At 50.8% G+C, this 19,961-nt stretch overlaps 1 protein-coding gene across 4 annotated transcripts in view; it reads left to right on the forward strand.

Moving 5' to 3' along the window:
• Positions 1-19,961, forward strand: part of GAN (gigaxonin) — a 74,358-nt gene that overhangs the window by 38,289 nt on the left and 16,108 nt on the right. For 3 of the 4 annotated variants that reach the window (XM_051847037.2, XM_051847040.2, XM_070062797.1), the window contains 6 exons: positions 885-1,102; positions 1,282-1,403; positions 6,912-7,024; positions 7,914-8,063; positions 9,897-10,033; positions 10,263-10,391. In XM_051847037.2, coding sequence (XP_051702997.2) covers positions 885-1,102; positions 1,282-1,403; positions 6,912-7,024; positions 7,914-8,063; positions 9,897-10,033; positions 10,263-10,391 — 869 coding nt within the window. Of the gene's footprint in view, positions 1-884; positions 1,103-1,281; positions 1,404-6,911; positions 7,025-7,913; positions 8,064-9,896; positions 10,034-10,262; positions 10,392-16,811; positions 19,842-19,961 lie in introns of those variants that run through there. The other variant, XM_070062796.1, reaches the window with a different exon arrangement.

Below are 19,961 nucleotides of genomic sequence, written 5' to 3' on the forward strand. Positions count from 1 at the left end.
TCTGTAAGCCTCTGAGAATGTCCGTTTGGAGACCATGTTTGTCGTCTCAGCGTCAGCGGGGGTGTGTGGTGCGGGTTTCTAGAGTGGACGAGGAGAGGAGCCGAGGAGTCCGCTCGCTGCCGCCGGGACCACGGTGGGAACGCTGCTCCTTGCCGGCTTCCGCCTCACCTCTGCTCTCCTCACGGTGCGAGGATGCTTGAGGCCGACTGGTTGCTTTGTCCTCTGGTGAATCTCAGCTTTATGCCCGAAGGCTGTCGGCTTTTATTCCTGGCTGGAGGGGAGCACACTGAAAACCAGTGTGTGAACACCACAAGAGGTCTCTGCCCGTGCCGGTTAATAAGCTGTCTGACTAAGATACCCTGAATGAGCGGCCTGTTACACAGCTCGGAGTCCGTGACCAGCAATTCCTGCAGAAATGACTCCACTGCACTCAAGATGTGTTCTGAAGTTGGGCTTCTCTTTATTTTCCTACAATATTAATGCTGATACACATCTGAGTTTACCACACTGTATTGAGCTGTTACGCTATACAACACTTCTGTCTGTGTGCATCCAAATATGTGAAATACAGCAAATTATAGCTGTTGTTTACTCTGTCTGCCTATTGGAATGGAATCTTTTGGAGTCGAAAGAAAGCTGACACCTCAAATACTTAAAAAAAAAAAAAAACGGAACTGATTTTTTAGAATTCAGCCGTTAGTCACTGCAGCCATGGGAATAGAAGGGCAGGGGCAGGAAAGCGCGTTCAAGCCCCACCGCCCTGGATCCGCGCCTGCTGGTCGTCTGACGGCCCGCAGCAGTCTCCGGGAGCCGGAGGTGCGTGTGTTCTAAGACCTCTGCTGCAGCCCCCGCTTCTTCCCCTGTCCTCCCTCCCCTCCCTGCAGGTCCACATGAAGGACGTGATGTCAGCGCTCTGGGTGTCGGGGCTGGACTCCAGCTACTTACGGGAACAGATGCTGAACGAACCGCTAGTTCGAGAAATTGTCAAAGAGTGCAGCAACATCCCGCTCAGCCAGCCGCAGCAAGGAGAGGCCATGCTGGCCAACTTCAAGCCCCGGGGCTACTCGGAGTGCATCGTGACTGTCGGCGGGGAGGAAAGAGTGTAAGTACAGGGGCGAGCTGGGCCCTGGTGTCAGGGTTCCTGGGATTTCAGCCCCTGGAGTGCATTTGCAGTCCAGTTTCAAAATGTTTAACCTTCTTTAGAGTGCTGAACTGTCATTGTTGTGATAAGCAGAACTATGTAAAGCCCTTTGCCTGCTCATCAGCGATGTGTTTCTTCAGTTCCCGGAAACCGACGGCCGCGATGCGGTGCATGTGCCCTCTCTATGACCCCAACAGGCAGCTGTGGATCGAACTGGCGCCCTTGAGCATGCCGAGGATCAACCATGGCGTCCTCTCCGCAGGTACCGTTCTGTGCTCAGCCTCGCTGGGGCGCAGCGGCGAGTGGCGCGTGAGCTCAGGGTGGGACAGAAGGACTCGAAGCCTTTTGCAGATACCGTTTTGCTTTCGCCACGTGATTATACTCTCCTGTACTCTGGCTTTCGAGCCTGTGGCTGGGAGAAGTGTCCTGATCTCCTTGCAAATCACAGCTTCTAGCCAGGTGGTGGACGAGCTTACACTCGGAGCCCTCCCTGGTGGACAAGCAGCCCGCAGCGGTTGCTGCCACTCCACTCGAGAGCTCTGTGCCTGTCCCAGGAGCACACCCTTTCTCGGAGCCGTGCTCCCCCATCTTTGAAACTCGTGCCATTTATAACTGCAGCGGGTAGTTCTATAAAACACATTATGTGAATGTAAATGCAGGCATTTCCGAGGTTTTAGAAATAGCCATTCAGTGGGCAGTGGCGTCAAGTTCCTTTACTGCGGGTGTTTTACCTGACCTTCACAGGTTTGAAAACTACTCCACGTTATTCAAAGCTCTCACTTTGGGCAGTGATAAAAAAGGATGGTAACTGCTGCCTTAGAACTGTTTTCTGTCTCTCTTTACTTTAGGCTTACTTATTGGAGAGACAGAGAACGAGAGAAACAGAGCGACAGAAAGACCTGCCGTCTGCTGGTTCATGCCCCACATGCCAAGGCTGGTCTAGACCGTAGACAGGAGCCAAGAACTTTTTCTGTTCTCCCATGTGGGTGGCAGGGCTCGAATACTTGCACCATCGTCTGCTGCCTTCCCAGGTGCATTAACAGGAAGCTGGATTAGGAGTGGCGTATGCAGGCCTCAGACTAGCACTCGGACGTGGGGTGTGGGCTTCCTGAGTGGCAGCTTAACCTGCTGCGCCACAGCACGCGCCCCGTCTCTCCTTTCGCCTCAGACCCGCCTCTTAGGTTCACGCAGCAAGGGCCATTCCAGGTGATTGAGGTCGGCAGTGCTGCTGGGAGCCTCGTTCCATTGCACACCCTCTGACATTACCTTCAACACTTGAAAGCAGGGGAGTGGTATTGTGCCTAGTGATTGAGATGCCTCATCCTGTCTTGGAGTCCCTGGGTTCAGGTCCTAGCTCTGCTCCCGTTGCCAGCTTCTTGCTAGCGTGTTCCCTGGGAGGCAGCATGTGATAGCTCAAGTAGTTGGGTCTGTGCTGCCCACTTCCCAGGTGGTTGCCAGCTCCTGACTTCGGTCCTGCCCATCCCCAGCCATTGGGCATTTAAGGAGCGAATCTGCAGGTGGGAGATCTCTGTCTGCTCCCACCTCTCTCTCTCGCTGACTCTCAAACAAAGAATAATTTTTTTTTTTTTTTTTTTTTGGACAGGCAGAGTGGACAGTGAGAGAGAGAGACAGAGAGAAAGGTCTTCCTTTGCCGTTGGTTCACCCTCCAATGGCCACCGCGGCCGGCACGCTGCGGCCAGCGCACGGCGCTGATCCGATGGCAGGAGCCAGGAGCCAGGTACTTATCCTGGTCTCCCATGGGGTGCAGGGCCCAAGCACCTGGGCCGTCCTCCACTGCACTCCCTGGCCACAGCAGAGGGCTGGCCTGGAAGAGGGGCAAGCGGGACAGAATCCGGTGCCCTGACCGGGACTAGAACCCGGTGTGCCGGCGCCGCTAGGCGGAGGATTAGCCTAGTGAGCCGTGGCGCCGGCCAAACAAAGAATAATTTTAAAGATGCTTAAATACATACGTATTTTACACTATATTATATATTAATGTGTATTATACCATACCATAGTTCTCTCTGCCTCTCAAATAAATATAAATATAAAAAAATTTAAGCCATACTGTATACCATACCTAGCTTTCTCCCTCTGTTTCTGAAATAAATAGGTAATAACATTTTATAAAATGAAGCCATACCATACGATAACCCAGCACGACATACCCCACTACTCTGTATTAGGCATCTCATGGCCTATCACAGTAGCCAGTACCAACCACACATAAAAATGGCTAGGGCTGCACTCAGAATAGAGTCGGACAGAGCAGCATTGCCAGCAGGGTGTGGGTCTACTTTCCCTGTTCCTTCTTCTCCAGATTACTCCCTGCCACTTTGTTTCCATGGTGTGTACACATTTATAATTTTCATATACACACACCTATCACACAGATTCCTGCAACACTGGTCTCTGAGGACTTCCTAGAGGGTTTGGTGTTTCGGAAACTATATGTTGAAAAGCGTAATTCTGTGGAGTTGTATTGACTGAAACCAAAACGATTGACTAATTCCTTTCTGTTTGTCCAGGTTGCTCCAGTTTCCTGTCTCTTCTTGCCTGATTTTTTGTCATTCCCTTTTCCCCTGTGTCACTTTGGAAGTTAGAGTCCTGACTGTTGCTTTGCGGTGGGGGCATCTGTCTGCCTTGGGAATTAGCCTGTGTTCTCAGGTTACCAAGGTGCAAAGCTCCTAACGACAGGTGCCTGTTCTCCTTCAGTAGGTGTCACTGTACTTTTCCTGTTCCACAGCTGACAGTACTAAGCTACGTGGTGATTAATCGCTGTGTGCATAGTACACTTCTGTATAGGTTTTATGTATGAGTGGATGGATGGTATTCTTTTATATTCTTTCTTTGTTCTTCCTTCCTTCGTACACCTCAGACTTTTTACCTGGGATCATTTTTTCTTCTCTCTGAAGTCCATCCTTTTGAATTTCCTTTGATATGGGTGGGAAACTCTTAGATTTGTTTGCAAATGTCCTTGTTTTACCTTTATTCTTTTTCAATGATTTATTTATGTATCTGTTTGAAAGGCCAATTCACAGGAGATGGGGAAGGAAAAAGAGAGATCTTCCGTCTACTGGTTTAGTCCCCAAATGGTTGCAATGTCTGGGGCTGGGCCAGGCTGAAGCCAGGAGCCCAGAACTCTATGCAGGTCTCCCACGTAGGTAGCAGGAGCCCAAGTATTTGGGCCATCTTCTGCTGCCTTCCCAGACACATCAGCAGAAAGCTGAACTGGAAGCTTTATTTATTTGAGAGGTAGAGTTACAGAGGCGGGAGAGACAGAAAGGTCTTCCATCCACTTCCATTCACTCCCCAAATGGCCACAACAGCCAGAGCTGGGCCGATCTGAAGCCAGGAGCGAGGAGCTTCCGCCAAGTCTCCCATGTAGGTGCAGGGGCCCAAGCACTTAGCCCATCTTTCACTGTTTTCTAAGGCTATTAGCAGAGAGCTGGATTAAAAGAAGGGCAGCTGGGACAGGAACCAGTACTGATACAGGATGCCGGCACTGCAGTCGGAGGCTTAGCCTACTACACCACAGCACTGGCCCCTGCCTTCATTCTTAAGGAATACTTGTGCTAGGTATAAGATTCTAGTGTGATTTTTTTTTTTTTTAAGCACATTAAAGATGTCTTTTCACTGACTTCTGACTCATTGGTAGGTCATTTATGTGAAGATCTTTCTTTTCTCTGGGATGTTTTTAGGATTATCTCTGTGTGTGTTTAAAAATGTATTTATTTTCCTTTTATTTGAAAGGCAGAGAAACAGAGAGGAATCTCCCATCTACTGGTTCACTCCCCAAATGTCCATAATGGCCAGGACTAGGTGATGCCAAAGCCAAGAGCCAGTAACTCACTCTGGGTCTCCCACCTGAGTTGCAGGAAACCAAATACTTGCATCGGCAGCTGCTGCCTCCCCAGGATACACGTTAGCAGGAAGCTGGATCAGAAGCAGAGAAGCTGGGACAAGAACTAGACACACCAGTTTGGGTTGCAGGGATCCCAAATGGTGGTTTAAACACCATGTCAAGTGCCTGCCCTATGTGGTCTTTTTTACCTGTATTTCCCTATAGTGTGATTAAATTCATGTTTTATTTAGACTTTTACCATATTTGAGGCTAATTGTGCTTCTTGACTCTGGCTTGGCCTCTCCTAGGTTGTAGAAAATCTTTGTTATGACTTCAGATCACGTCCTCCCCATCCTCCTGTCTGGCTTTATGTCTGCCAGCCACAGCAGCACTTTCTCCTCCACACGCTGCACCTGTCTTGGTTAGTTATTTTCATTGTTTCTGTCTCTCTGTGCTGGTCTCTTCGTGATTTCTTCTGTTCAGTGGATTTTCCCTCACTCCAGTGAATCTGCTGTTAAATCCATCCACTGATGGGCCCGTGCCGTGGCTCACTTGGCTGATCCTGCAGCGCTGGCATCCCATATGGGCACCGGGTTCTAGTCCTGGCTGCTCCTCTTCCAGTCCAGCTGTCTGCTGTGGCCCAGGAGGGAGACGTGTGCATGGGAGACCAGGAAGAAGCACCTGGCTCCTGGCTTCAGATCGGCGCAGCACCAGCCGTAGCGGCCATTTTGGGGGTGAACCAACAGAAGAAAGACCTTTCTATCTAAAAAAAAACCATCCACTGAGGTTTTTAGCTTACAGAAGTTCTCTTCAGCGCTTTGTCCAGTCTGCGGTCGTTTCTGTGGTCCTTTGTTTCCTACACTTATCTTCAGGTGTGTCTTCTTTTCTTCAAACACGATAGGCGTAGCTGTTCTGTCCCGCTGGCGACCACGGCACCTCACATCCTGGCAGGCTGTTCCTGCCATCTGCTCCCTGGTGTTCTCATGTTCCTGCATCTGCTCCCTGGTGTGCTCATGGAGACTGACTTCTTGGTGTGCCTGAGTGCGTTTGGCTGGATGCCGGTCACTGTTCCAGGTGACCTGTGGCAGCAATGCGATGTCTTACATCCTGAGGCCCAGGGGCAGCTGCTTTCTTCTGTGCGTCTGTTTCTTCCACTTGCCCCCAAACACCACTGGTTTAGAATTGCTGTGAATCAAGTTCAAGGCCTGAGACTTTCTAGATAAAAGGGGATTTAAATGTGAGTCCTAATCGTGGTTGGCCCTCATCCTGGGGGGGACGTTGGGGGGGCTTCCTGCCAGGGCCTGGGGCTGAGGTTTCTGCGCTTTGCCTCCAGGACAAAGACTTCACACACTCTTGGACTGGCAGAGCCCCCAGAGTGAGAACCCCAGGGCTCTACTTCTCCTTCCACTTTGCCTTCTTGTCGTCTTAGCCTCTTACCTTCTAAGAAGATTATTTTTTAAGTGGCTTATCCAGCAATGTAGGTGTGTTTTGCAGAATAGCTTAATCTGTCATTATGCAAAGGAGGAAACCCAACAGTGACCCCTAGATCCTGTTTTGAATGTTGAGTGCCCGCAGGTGCCCCAGATCTGAGTGTTACTGGGATTCTAAATGAACAGACGTGGGCTGCAGGCAGAATAGAGGGACTGAGGTGACCCCGTGTTGCCTGGGAACTGAGTGAGGGGCGTCCGGCTCCCTTTGCTTTTGTGGGGTGGTGAGAATCCACTCTCAGATAGCAGTGAGCAGAGCCTGGTGGTCGAGGTGACCACAGACGTGGCTCTGTCTCCAGGGATCAGAAGGGATGTGGGGAAGGTCCCGGATGCAAAGAACACTGCTGTCATCAGGGACAGTTACTCGGACGCGTCTGTTTGCTCTGGCATTTGTGGGTTACATGTCCGGTGTCCTGTGTGTCTCCTGTGATTTTTGCAGAAGGATTTCTCTTTGTGTTTGGGGGCCAAGATGAAAATAAGCAGACGCTGAGCTCGGGAGAAAAGTATGATCCGGATGCAAACACGTGGACTGCGCTGCCGCCCATGAATGAGGTAGAGTGTGCTTCTGTTCGTTAGGCGCCTGTCCCATTGCCCTTGTTTGTTTTGAGCTCGAGGATGGCCTAGGAGCAGCCGCGCTGCCAGGCCCCACCGGCTGCGCTGGTGCCCGCCCTTCCTGCGCTCCTCCTGCTTCCCTTGCCCACCCTGGCCTCCTCGCACGTTCACAGCCTCCTGCCAGGACGTCTGCCCCAGGTGCCCACGGCTTTGCTGCCTCCCCTAAGTGCTTGTCCTTGAGCCGTTCTCGCGAAGGCCACCCGGTCTCCCGCGCCTTGTCCCCTGCATCCGTCACCTTCTACATGTGAGGTGTTACCGTTTTTCACGTGGACTCTGATGGCAGATGGGGATTTCGTCTTTTCTTACTTTCAGCACTAAAACATTGCTTGACACCTAGGAGAAACAGAGTGAATAGTAGTTGATGGATGAGTGTTGAGTAACTCAGGCTCCCGTAACTCCAAAAAGCCAATCACGGTCTACTGCTGTGGCTGTCACCTGTCTTTCCCGCATCAACTTGAAAATACAAGTTGCTGTTGCTGTTCAGAAATGGTCTTTACTAAACCGGAAAGAAGTAGTTCCTTTTCTTGTTGTGAGCTACTGTGGATTAAGAAGTTACAGTTTTGCTGAAGGGTTCACCGTGTAGTTCACTCCCTTGTTCTGAGAAACTACCTGCGTTGGGTAGCTCAGCAGACATCAGGATGGAAGAATGAGCTGCTGGGGAAACCAGAAATATTTCAGAAGCATTACTAGGAGAAATGGCATTGAACTTGGTCCTTTCTTGCTGAAACACTGAAGTAAAATGATTTTTATAATTTTATTAAATGTATGAATATCATCTTTTAATATGACTACTGGCGTTTCTGTCCAAAGATCACTGGTATCTTTTCAGGCAAGGCACAACTTTGGGATTGTGGAGATCGACGGAATGCTGTACATTTTAGGGGGGGAAGATGGTGAAAAAGAGCTGATTTCCATGGAGTGTTACGATATTTATTCTAAAACATGGACAAAGCAACCGGATTTGACCATGGTTAGAAAGGTGAGAATATAGCTGCTGATAACCAGTTTCTTTCCAGATTGCATGTTAGAGTTAAGGCTTCTTATGTCCCACATGTACCTTTAATACAACTGAAAATGTTAGAAGAATTACCATTGCAGAACTCTGTCTTTATCAGTAGCTTGTCTTCACTCTCGTCAGCCACACGCCTAGGTAGGACTGTGACACACGCATGTCCCGCTCTGGCTGGTGAGAGTGAAGGCACTGACCCAGGGAGCAGCCAGATCTTCGTCTCCAGTTCTTAAGCAGCCGGCAGGGCTGGGCAGGAATAGTCCCCTACAGGTGGAAGACCAGCGCTGCTCAGTGAGCAGAGTGAAGGCAGGCAGCGCATCACTCAGCAAGCCAGAGTCTTGTCGTGTGCTCTGGGTGTTTTACAGCTGGGTACTGGGATGGACTCCCAGTGTGTTTTCTCACCTCGTGTACCCTTTCAACTGAAGTATTTTGGACAGGACTTGAATGGCGTCTTCTTTCATAGGATGTCAATCTTGGAATCTTCAAATAGCAGTGAGAGTCCGGAGAGCTCTTTGAAAGACGAGAAGTGTCCCCTTCCTCCCTTAGTGAGATGGTATCACATGGGGCAGGATTAGCACCCTGTGTGTTACCTTGCTCTTCCCGTTTTGAAAGTCCTGTGTTAGGATACTGGAAACTCTGCAATTTTACTGTTAGAAATTGGATCCTTGGGGCCAGTGCCGTGGCGCACTAGGTGAATCCTCCACCTGCAGCGCCGGCATCCCATATGGGCACAGGGTTCTAGTCCCAGTTGCTCCTCTTCCAGTCCAGCTCTCTGCTGTGGCCTGGGAAGGCAGTGGAGGATGGCCCAAGTCCTTGGACCCCTACACCCACATGGGAGACCAGGAGGAAGCACCTGGCTCCTGGCTTCGGATCAGCGTAGCTCCAGCCATTGTGGCCATTTGGGGAGTGAACCAATGGAAAGAAGACCTTTCTCTCTGTCTCTCTCTCTCACTGTCTGTAACTCTACCTGTCAAATAAATAAATAAAAACCTTTAAAAAAAGAAATCAGATCCTTTCCTAAATATCTTTTTTTTTTTAAGATTTACTTTGTTTATTTTAAAGGCAGAGTTACTAAGATAGGTAGAGACAGAGAGAGAGGTCTTCCATCTGCTGGTTCACTCCCCAGTGGCCACAACGGCTGGAGCTGGGCCAATCTGAAGCCAGGAACCAGGAGCTTCTTCGAGGTCTCCCACGTGGGTACAGGGGCCCAGGGTCTTGGGCCATCTTTTACTGCTTTCCCAGGCCATAGCAGAGAGCTGGATCAGAAGTAGAGCAGACCAGCGCTGCGGCTCACAAGGCTAATCCTCCACCTGCGGCGCCGGTACTCCAAGTTCTAGTCCCGGTCAGGGCGCCAGATTCTGTCCCAGTTGCTCCTCTTCCAGTCCAGCTCTCTGCTGTGGCCCGGGAGTGCAGTGGAGGATGGCCCAAGTGCTTGGGCCCTGCACCCACATGGGAGACCAGGAGGAAGCACCTGGCTCCTGGCTTCAGATCGGCGCAGCGCGCCAGCTGTGGCGGCCATTTTGGGGGTGAACCAACAGAAGGAAGACCTTTCTCTCTGTCTCTCTCTCACTATCTAACTCTGCCTGTCCAAAAAAAAAAAAAAAAAAAAAAAAAGTAGAGCAGCCGGTACTCAAACCATATGGGATCCATGTAGGATGCCGGTGCTGCAGACCAGTGGGCTTTAACCCCTCCTTTCCTGAATGTCTTAACATGCCTCTGGACAAGTTTGCTTTTCTTTACATTTAATTCTTAACGTTTGTTAATAAATATCACCTTTCCCCCTTTGTTGCTTTCTCCTTTCAGATTGGCTGCTATGCAGCTATGAAGAAGAAAATCTATGCCATGGGTGGAGGATCATATGGAAAACTTTTTGAATCCGTGGAGTGTTACGACCCCAGAACCCAGCAGTGGACTGCTATCTGCCCCCTGAAGGAGAGGAGGTGAGCGAGTGTAGATGCGGAACTGAAGCTTCCTTTGAGTTCCCTGGGCCTGAAGCCCCTCAGCCTTTCTCCCCGAGTCAGTGTTGGCGGGAGCCTTTGTTTCCTGGAAAGGCCCTCGTATTCCTGAACCACTGAGCGCTGGCAGTCAAAGCAGGCGCAAGAAGAGTTAAGAAGTGTGGGCCTGAGCTTCCTAAATTCACTGCCTGCTCTGCTCTGTGTGGCCTTTCAGATTTGGAGCGGTGGCCTGTGGCGTCGCCATGGAGCTCTACGTGTTCGGGGGAGTCAGAAGTCGCGAGGACATCCAGGGTGGCGAGATGGTCACCTGCAAGTCCGAGTTCTACCACGATGAGTTCAAAAGGTAATTACGAGTGGCTCGTGTTGCCCTGCAGCTCTGCCTGCTTCCCAAGTCATGTTTCAGCTCCAAGTTACTTCATTAAATTGCCTAGTTAGGGTGCATACTGGTGCATACTAGATATTCTTTCAGTGACTTCAGAGTATTGGTAACTTAATTTTTTTAAAGATTTATTTATTTATTTGAAAGTCAGTTACACAGAGAGAAGGCAGAGAGAGAGAGAGAGAGGTCTTCCATCCACTGGTTCACTCCCCAGATGGCTGCAACGGCCAGAGCTGCGCCAATCCTAAGCCAGGAGCCAGAAGCTTCTTCTGGGTCTCCCACACAGGCGCAGGGGCCCAAGCACTTGGGCCATCTTCTACTGCTTTCCCAGGCCATAGCAGAGAGTTGGATTAGAAGTGGAGCAGCCGGGCCTCAAACCAGTACCATATGGATGCCGGCACTGCAGGTGGCAGGTTTACCCACTACGCCGCAGCGCCAGCACCATAGAGTATTGGTAACTTCAAGAGAACCATAGGGAAATGTCAAACAGCTCTTGACACTTGGTTGCTTAGAATCATTCGCTGGCTCCTTATAACTTAAGGGAAAACGTGAAACCATGGGTCTGCACGTGTGGCCATTTGTGACATCCTTTGTCTGCCTCTCCTGCTGCCCTCGGAGCAAATGGTTCACAGTGCCCTGCTTCTCCCTGCAAACAGGTGTGGGTGTGGCAGCTCCCTGCTTGTGTGCTGCTCCTTGGGCTTAAAATTTCCCTGTCCGTGGTTCATCCAGTGAACTTAACCTTTTCTGCTTGGTTTGTCACCCCTGGAAGACAGCCTTCTCCATCTCCCAGTTTGATTCAGGCTCTGCAGTGCTGTCTCCGTGTCTCTCTCGGGTTACAACCTGTTACCTGTCAGCACTTCCCAGGGCCCCGTCCAACTTGTCAACTCTGTGTACTCACTTTGAGTGTCCAGCCAGGCCTGTGTTAGTCAGAGCACGGGGAGGGCATGTGTGAGCTTGGTGCCTGAGATTCTTGAAACATGGGACTCGCTGCTGCGTGGCTCTTGTAGCGTGGATAACATCCTTCTCAGTACGTACGTCCCCTCCCCCTGCACTCACAGCTTTGACTGTCGTACCCACCACACGGGATTTTCTGTGGCAGTAGCGTGTTCAATATCCTAAGGGGAGACTGGCTGAAAGTAATCGCGCTAGAGTAGTTCAGTCATGTTACCAGGAGGGGGTGCTATACTGCTATGTTTAAGTTGGTGTTTTCCCTGCCGGCCAACAGGAGCAGTTACCAGGATTCAGACACATGTAGATGGCACCTGACTTCTGGTGTGTACCAGACCGAGGCCGTGCGCTCACGGTTCTGTCTGTCAGGGCAGACTCAGACTGCGAGCGCCCCTGGGAGATCTGCGCAGTGGCGGGGACGAGGCAGGCAGGGGCCTCCCTATGTGCTACCATCGGGCTGGCTGCCCAGGCAGCGAAGCAGCATGGTAGTTTCCTGCCCGAGCGCGTCTCCGGGCAGCTGTCCTGCTTCATCAACAAGCCCAGGCAGTGTCTGGGTTCTGGTGAAATACTGCGATGCCCTCTTCATGACTGGATTCCTGATGGGACAGCGTGAGTTGGTAACTCACTGCTGGAAGAGCAGCGTTAGCTTCTGTCTCGCCACTCTCCTTGTTGTGATGGAAAAGGGCTGAAGTGTGGTGTGAGGTTTTGCAGTCTGCCCCTGACGTGTGATAGATTGTTGGAACGTTCGTGTTTCTGTCAGATGGGCTCACGGTGGTCGCAGGTGAACTTGGAAGCTGTCTCCAGCGTAGGAGTGCTCCTTCTCCCTTCTCCCTAACGGCACCTGTGTCCTCGCCTTCCCTCAGTTCTCCAGTGTTAGTCTGTAGACCATGAGGAACGTTGTTCATGTCTCTTGGCAGTGGAACACACAGGGTTCTTAGGTGCACAGATCTGAATACACACACCCAGGGCCAGGAGTTGAGTCAGCTCGCTTACTCCTTGGAACCACCTGCTCAGCCATGAGTGCTGGTGCTGTTCAAGGCCCGCGAGGTTCAGGAAGGTGCCCAGAGGACGGGGGGGGGCACAGCTGGCCCTGGAGGCAGGCGTCTCAGCTCCAGGGGCCTCCTCCTCCACTGCCACACCACACTGAGACGACAGGTCCTCAACATCTACAGAAAGCCGGGGCTGCGTAGTCCATCCTGTACAAGACGGACCGTCCCCAAGCGTCCTGTGTCTGCCTACTTGGGGGCTGTTGCCAGAGGAGCAGTCTAGATTGGAGACCATTTCGATTGTTTTTAAGTAATCTCTTGTCTTTCCTGTCTTTGTTTCCTATTTTTAGTTTAAAACTTTCCTGGAAAAATGCCATATCTTATTATTTTCTGTGTTTCTGGATAAAAACAAAACTCTTTGAAGAAAAGTAAAGAAATCGCCCTAAGTTCTTACCAGCGGACAGGGACAGTCTGATGTACTCAGAGGCCGGTTTCTCGGTCTCGGGTCCTGGTGCCCCTGTGCTGTGAGCTCCGCCATCCTGCCAGTCATCTGCGCTCAGAAAGGGCCCGCCCTGAGCCCCCCTGCGCCTTGCCCTGCATTTAAACTCGCCTGTGGTCCACGCTCACCGCGCGGCCCGACACGGATGCCCCTCACCCACAGCCCTGTGACCGGTCTGCACACGTGCCTTCTCTGACTTGCACTTTTGAGAGATGAATCAGACAAAATCCTTTTTTTTTTTAAAGACCTATTTATTTGAAAAGCAGAGTTACAAAGATGGAGAGGCAGAGGCAAGAGGAAGAGAGAGAAATCTTACAGTTCCTGGTTCACTCACCACAGGGCCTCAATCACCAGGCTGGGCCAGGCCAAAGCCAGGAGCCCACAGCCTCTTCCAGGTCTCCCATGTGGCTGCAGGGGCACAAGCACTTGGGCCATCTTCTGCTCTTCTCCCGGGCCATTAGCGGGGAGCTGGATTGGAGGTGGAGCAGCTGGGACTTGAACTGGTGCCAGTATGGGATGTTGGCACCGCAGGCAGAAGCTTAACAGTGCCAGCCCCGTTGGCCGTTTCACTCCACTACTCAGAACTCATTCCTGGTTCCATCACCCACCACGCACACACAGCAGGACTTAGCCTCTTGCTTAGGGCCCTCCTTTACCTCCGGGGCTGAGGTAAAGAAAAGCTGTCAGCATTTTTCAGTTTCTTCCTTCCACAGGTCCTATTTTCCACCTCACTTCTTTTTAAAAAAAAATACTTATTTTGAAAGAGTAACAGAGAGGGAGAGACAGTGAGAGATCTGCTCTCTGCTGGTTCACTCACCAATGGCAGCAATGGCCAGGGCTGGGCCAGATCCAAGCCAGGAGCCTCCTCCAGGCCTCCCACATGGGTGGCAGGGCCCAAGCGCTGCTTTTCACAGGCCATTAGCAGGGAGCTGGATTGGCAGTGAAGCAGGCAGGTCACAAACTGGCGCCCATGTGGGATGCCGGTGTGGGAAACTGGCTTTACCCGCTACGCCACAGCGCCAGCCCCTCCACCTTACTTCTTGGCACCTTCCTCTGCTTTGCTGCTCTGTGCACCTGCTCAGCCTAGGCGACCTCACTTCCATTTTCCATGTGTTATCATGTTAACCATTCTTTGAAGTCGAGATCTGTCAAGTTCATCTGTTGACCCTTGAATGTATTGTGGGGCTAGATACATGTGACAACTGGCAGAACCCCCGCACTGGTTCTCTGACCCATGCATTGGGGCCATTGTGGCAAGAAGGGCTCAGGAAATCCCTGGGATGTTCCTTTCCCCCAGGAGCAGCACCGCACCCTGGAGGAGCTGTCATAAATTCTGCTGTCATCAAGGCTTGAGAGTGTACGTGGGGCTGGCACTGTGGCGTAGCGGGTAAAGCCTCTACCTGTGGTGCCAGCATCTCATATAAGTGCCAGTTCGAGTTCTGGCTGCTCCACTTCCGGTCCAGCTCTCTGCCGTGGCCTGGGAAAGCAGTAAAAGATGGCCCAAGTGCTTGGGCCCCTGAACCCACGTGGGAGACCCAGAAGAAGCTCCTGGCTCCTGGCTTCAGATCAGTGCAGCTTTGGCCATTATGGCCATGTGGGGAGTGAACCAGCAGATAGAAGACCTCTCTCTCTCTCTCTCTCTCTCTCTCTCTCTCTCTCTCTCTGCCTCTCCTTCTCTCTTTCAAATAAAATAAATTAAAAAAAGAAAGTGCAGGCGTAGTTCTCCCTGTCACACCTCCATGTAATCACTTAGACGCAGCAGGAATGACAGAAGGACCTTGGGAAACGACTGTGTCCTTTCGTAAACTTGAACAGGCTGTGTCCCCAGTAGAGCCTTTGTGCGGCCATTGAGCTAGCTGTCGTGTTTTCCTTTATAGCGATTTGCCAGGATCACAAGAAGCAGTTTGCTTTTACCTGGCAGGACCAATGGTACACTCGCCTCAGGGCTGTATCCTCCTGGTGTCTGCCCTAGACTGCCTGGCAGATCGTATCATTTTATTTCTTGAAGATTTACTTACTTATTTGAAAGACAGAGAATTATAGTGAGGGGGAGAGACAGAAATCTTCCTTCTGCTGGTTCACTCCCCAAGTGGCTGAAACAGCTGGAACTGGGCCAGGCTGAAGCCAGGAACCAGGAGTTTCTTCCGGGTCTTCCACGTGGGTGGCTGGGGCCCAAGCTCTTGGACAGTTGTCCACTGCCATCCCCAGGCTGTGAGCAGGAATCTAGATCCCAAGTGGAGCATCCAGGGCATGAGCTGGTGCCCACATGGGATGGCAGTGTTGCGGGCGGCGGCTTAGCCTGCTGTGCCGCAGCGCTGGCCCGATAGATCATCTTGATTGGTCTACCCCATTGATCACGTGTCGCTGAGTAAGAGGGGCAGGGCCTCCGTGCCTTAGTAAGACCTGCAGACTAGAGGGCAGGAGGCGAGCCAGCTGCTGACCACCCACCTCCAGGCCACAGCTGTCGTGGCCAACTGGGATGTGTGTGACCGCTGCTCAGAGGGTGAAGGAGGCCTTGGAAGCCCAGCTGTTAGGGACAACAGCCAAAGGAGGGACAGACAGGGAAGAGTTCTCCCTGCCCTCAGGGCTGAGACGTGTTGCCTGGGCAGCGTCTGACGGGGCGGGGGAGGAGGAAGAGGAGGGAGACCCTTCCGTCTTGCAGGCCCGGGTCCTCTCCGTGGTGAGAACCAGCTGTTGCTGTGGTTCCTGACTCCGCTGTGTTTCAGTTTCACTGCTGCGTGTGCTTGGCTGTTACTGCCATCCTCCTACCTTGGGTTTATTTTGAGCTGTGCCCAGGATGTGTTGATATGGTTTGGTTTCTTTTTCATTCACTTTGAAATATCCTCTTTCCTTCCTTCTTCAGGTTGGGTGATTTCTGTTAATCCATATTCAGGGTCGCTGCTTCCTTCCCTCCTCATCTCAACTCTGCTGGTACAACCACCCACTGAATTCTTATTTCAAATCCCGGTTTTTTTCAATTCTAAAATTTCTGGGTAGTTAATTTTGCTATTTTTTTTTTAATTTGTTTGCTGAAATTGCCTCTCCTTTCGACCTAAGCATATTTGCCTCTCCCTTCCCGAGTGTAGCTATGGGAGGTGCATTGCCTGCCTGATGATACCAGCATCTGAGTCATCCCAGCGCTGGCGTCTGTTGGTTGTTTATTCCCTGGAGAAGGCTTTCGTTCTTCTGGCTCTTCTTTTGTTGGGTAATTCTGGAGAGCATCCTGGCCGCTGTTAATAGTCTGTGTCGAGGCCTTGGATTTCCTGACAGTGCTTTAGAGCACTGCTCTACATGTTGTTGGAGCCGTGAACTTGGTCAGACAGTTGTGCAGATCATCGGATCTCCAATGCCGGCTCCGTTCTTTAAGCCTCATTATGAGGGCACCTGGTCCCAGGGTAAAAATCTTGAGATGAGTGGATGAACTTACATTCGGGTTTCTTCTCTACCACTCTTTTCTCATGGGTACCTGCTCACTCACTGGCAACCCTGGTTGCCCACAGACTCCTCACCTGCTTCCTGATTTTGCACACCTGGTAAGATAGCCGGGTTTCCGACTGCAGTTTAGCTGCCTGCAAAGAAAACTGCAAGCAAATAGAAACTCCCCCATGAAGCTTGCTTGCTCCACTCTCAGTTTCTTTCCCGGATCTGCCTGCTTCTGTTCCATGTGCTGATCCCTCAGTAGCTGCCTTGTATCTGTGCAGACGTTACAGCTGATACCTGCAGCGTGACTTGGCTAAGAGCACCTTCTAGCATCCTGGAACAGGCCTCTCACTAGAAAACTCTTCTTTCCTCTCCTCGCTAACGACGGCCCTCCTTCCCTCGGAGCTCTCTCCCTCTCTCTCCTGTCTTTCCTGTCTCTCCTCAGCCTCCTTCCTTTCTCTCTGGCTCACCACTGTGGATCCACTCTATTTTATTTTATTTTTTAAAGATTTTTATTTATTTATTTGACAGGTAGAGTTACAGAGTGTGAGAGAGAGAAACAGAAAGGTCTTCCCTCCGTTGGTTCACTCCCCAAATGGCTGCAATGGCCAGAACTACACTGATGCGAAGCCAGGAGCCACGTGCTTCTTTTTGGTCTCCCACACGGGTACAGGGGCCCAAGTACTTGGGCCATCCTCCACTGCCTTCCCAGGCCACAGCAGAGAGCTGGACTGGAAGAGGAGCAACCGGGACTAGAACCCGGCGCCCATATGGGATGCCGGCACTGCAGGCGGAGGATTAACCAAGTGCGCCATGCCCCCTACTCTGTATTTTAAAACTTCATTCTTGGGCAGTTTTAATTCAGAATTACCAGAAGATGCCTCTTTGTAGCTACCACGTCCTGATAAGCGCATGTTTTGGAAAACATTGGTCTAAAATCACAATACTGGCATTGCCTTATTCATTATAAAAATCACTGTCCCTTAGTGGTGTCTGTTGTGTACTGGACACAATGAAAATACTTTATATTGGTTATTTCATCCTCATGAGTCACTTAGGTTGGTGAAGGGATCTAGTCTCCTGACTTTACAGATGAGGAAATAGACATTGTATTAGCTTCATTGTCCAGAGTCGGCACAGGGATACATGACCGTCAAGTCCACATCCATGTGCCTTTTATGCCTGTTTGAGAAGTAGCAGTGCTAAATATGTGATTCAATTAAATGTTGAGCTTGGTCTTGGCATTTCATAGACTAGATTACCTGTAGTCTGTCTCTCTCTGCCTCTCCTTTTCTCTCTCTGTAAGTCTGACTTTCAAGTAAATAAATAAATCTTTAAAAAAAATCTCCGCTCTGCAGAATTATTTCCAGACCTCATGATGTGATGCCTGTGTGTGTAGTGATACGGTCTTGCACGTCTTCACTGAGAAGTGCCGGTACCCGTGAGTGTCCACAGGGCCCTCCCAGTGGAGTCGCTCCGCAGGGCTGTGTGCCTTGCAGGGAGGGTGACCGTGGTGTTCCAGTTCAGCTGTGGACAAGGCACAGTGTTGCTCATCAGCTTTGTTTGATTCAAAATCTGGGAGGAACTCAGATGCTGAGGTCACCTTATTTATGTTTAGCTCTGAAGACGTGAAGTGTGCGTAAGCCAGTGTTGCAGTTTGATGTTTTCAAGCTGTTTCTCGCCAAGGTCTGTTCATACTCTCCATCTTCAATGGTCAGTGAGGGCTCTTAGATTTTTCCTTTTTTGTTGAAGGCATTTTGGAGACAGGGGCTAAAATCTGTACGCCATCCACAATTCAACAGTTGAATGAATCAGCGGTTGGAGGGAATGGATTGCGAAGTGTGGTAGTTGAGCTTGCTTGTGGGCTGTTACATGATCTTGGGCAAACCCCTGTGCTTCTGCGTTTCTTGGAGTTCAGAGTATGGAGGCTACTTTATAGTCGCCTGGCAGGGGTGTTCACTGACATGAAAGCCGTGTTCCTCACGACAGCGTTTTACATTTGCCGTCAACCCTGAGGTGCTGCAGACCGAAGCTGCTGGCTGTCTGCCTGCCTCGCAGCACAGAGTCTGAGCAGGCCCCATGTCCGTGCACACCCACGTGTTCCAGTGTTCAGTGTGAGTAGATGTTGGTGGCTCGTGAGGCTGTGTAGACGTAGTCCCAGGTCCTCCTGACATCTGCTGTGTCCTGGCAGGCTGTGAGATAGGAACAGGAAATTCTAGGTCACTTCACTCTCATGGATGTTACTACATAGCAGGCCTCAGATGTACTTGCAGCAAAGAGGCAGAAACCCTTTTATTTTGGCACGGTTTTAGACTTGTAGAAAAGTGGCAAAAATAGAGTTCGCGTAAGTTACTCAACTTCTCCTAACGTTACCATCGTACATGACCAGAGTACAAGCATCAAAAGCGGGACAGTCGTGTAGTGCAGTCTTGTCAGGACTGTACTGCACAGACTCACTGGGGTGCCACCAGCTTTCCCACTGACGTCTCTTCCCTCTGTCCTGGGATCTGATCCGGGTTCTCCAGTGCATTCGGCAGCTGTGTTTCCTTGGCTCCGGGAATCTCTGATGGGTCCCTCAGTCTTTCCTTGTCTTCATGACCTTGATGCTCTTGAAGATTATGAGTCGGCTCTTTTGTAGAGTGTCTCCTGAGCTGGGTTTATCTCAGGACTTCACGTGATTAGCTGAGGTTATGCATTCTGGCCACAGCACAGCAGTGACGTCACGCCCTGTGTCCCTGTGCTTTCTTGCTGCTGGGGTTAGTCCTGATTACTTCTTGGTTAAGGTGGTGTCCATTGGTTTCTCCATTAGCAAGTTAAGATTTTTCCCTTGGTAATTAACATCTTAGAGGAGCCAACTTGGGAATATGCAAAACTGCTATTTATCCTTAAACTTGACCCACTGATTTTTTTTAAAAGATTTATTTATTTATTTGAAAGGTAGAGTTACAGAGAGGCAGAGGCAGTAGAGAGAAAGAGAGGTCTTCTGTCTACTGGATCACTTTCCAGATGGCTGCAACAGCCAGAACTGGGCCGATCCAAAGCCAGGAGCCAGGAGCTTCTTCTGGGTCTCCCACGTGGGTGCAGGTGCCCATGGCCATAGCAGAGAGCTGGATCAGAAGTGGAGCATCCAGGATTCAAACGGGCTCCCACATGGGGTACCAGCACTGCAGGCAGCTACCTTACCTGCTACACCACAGTACTGGCTCTGACCCACTGAGTTTTTGGTGGTGTTGTTTTTACAGCCAGACCAAATTTATTCAGAGAAAATAAATTCATAGAGGTAGGTGACCAACTGCCAGCTGCACATGATGGAACCCACGGCAGAGGCCCTGACCCCCAGGGGCTGGGCCGTTTTATATTTTAGGAGGGCTAGGAATGGGAGTGGCGTGGGGGTGATTCCGGGAACTGGTCTTTCAGGTGGCCATGGTGGGTGGGGTATGAAGGCAATAGGATGTGCACCCCACTTGAGATTCGAGGGTAAGGAATAAATTCCAGTGTTTATGTGGCTGAGGCTTATGTCCTTGTTCCATCAGTTCTGACTCTGAGTCTATATAACCAAAAGGGGCACTGATTCCTCTGGCTACTTCCTGTTGATATGGGGTGTAGACATGGAGCCAGGACTTGAGTGGGGTCTACACTCCAGATTGGATTGATTGAAGAAGAAGAGCAGTCTCATGTTGC

The sequence above is a fragment of the Oryctolagus cuniculus genome, chromosome 18, assembly GCF_964237555.1.
Source record: "Oryctolagus cuniculus chromosome 18, mOryCun1.1, whole genome shotgun sequence".
NCBI lineage: Eukaryota > Metazoa > Chordata > Mammalia > Lagomorpha > Leporidae > Oryctolagus > Oryctolagus cuniculus.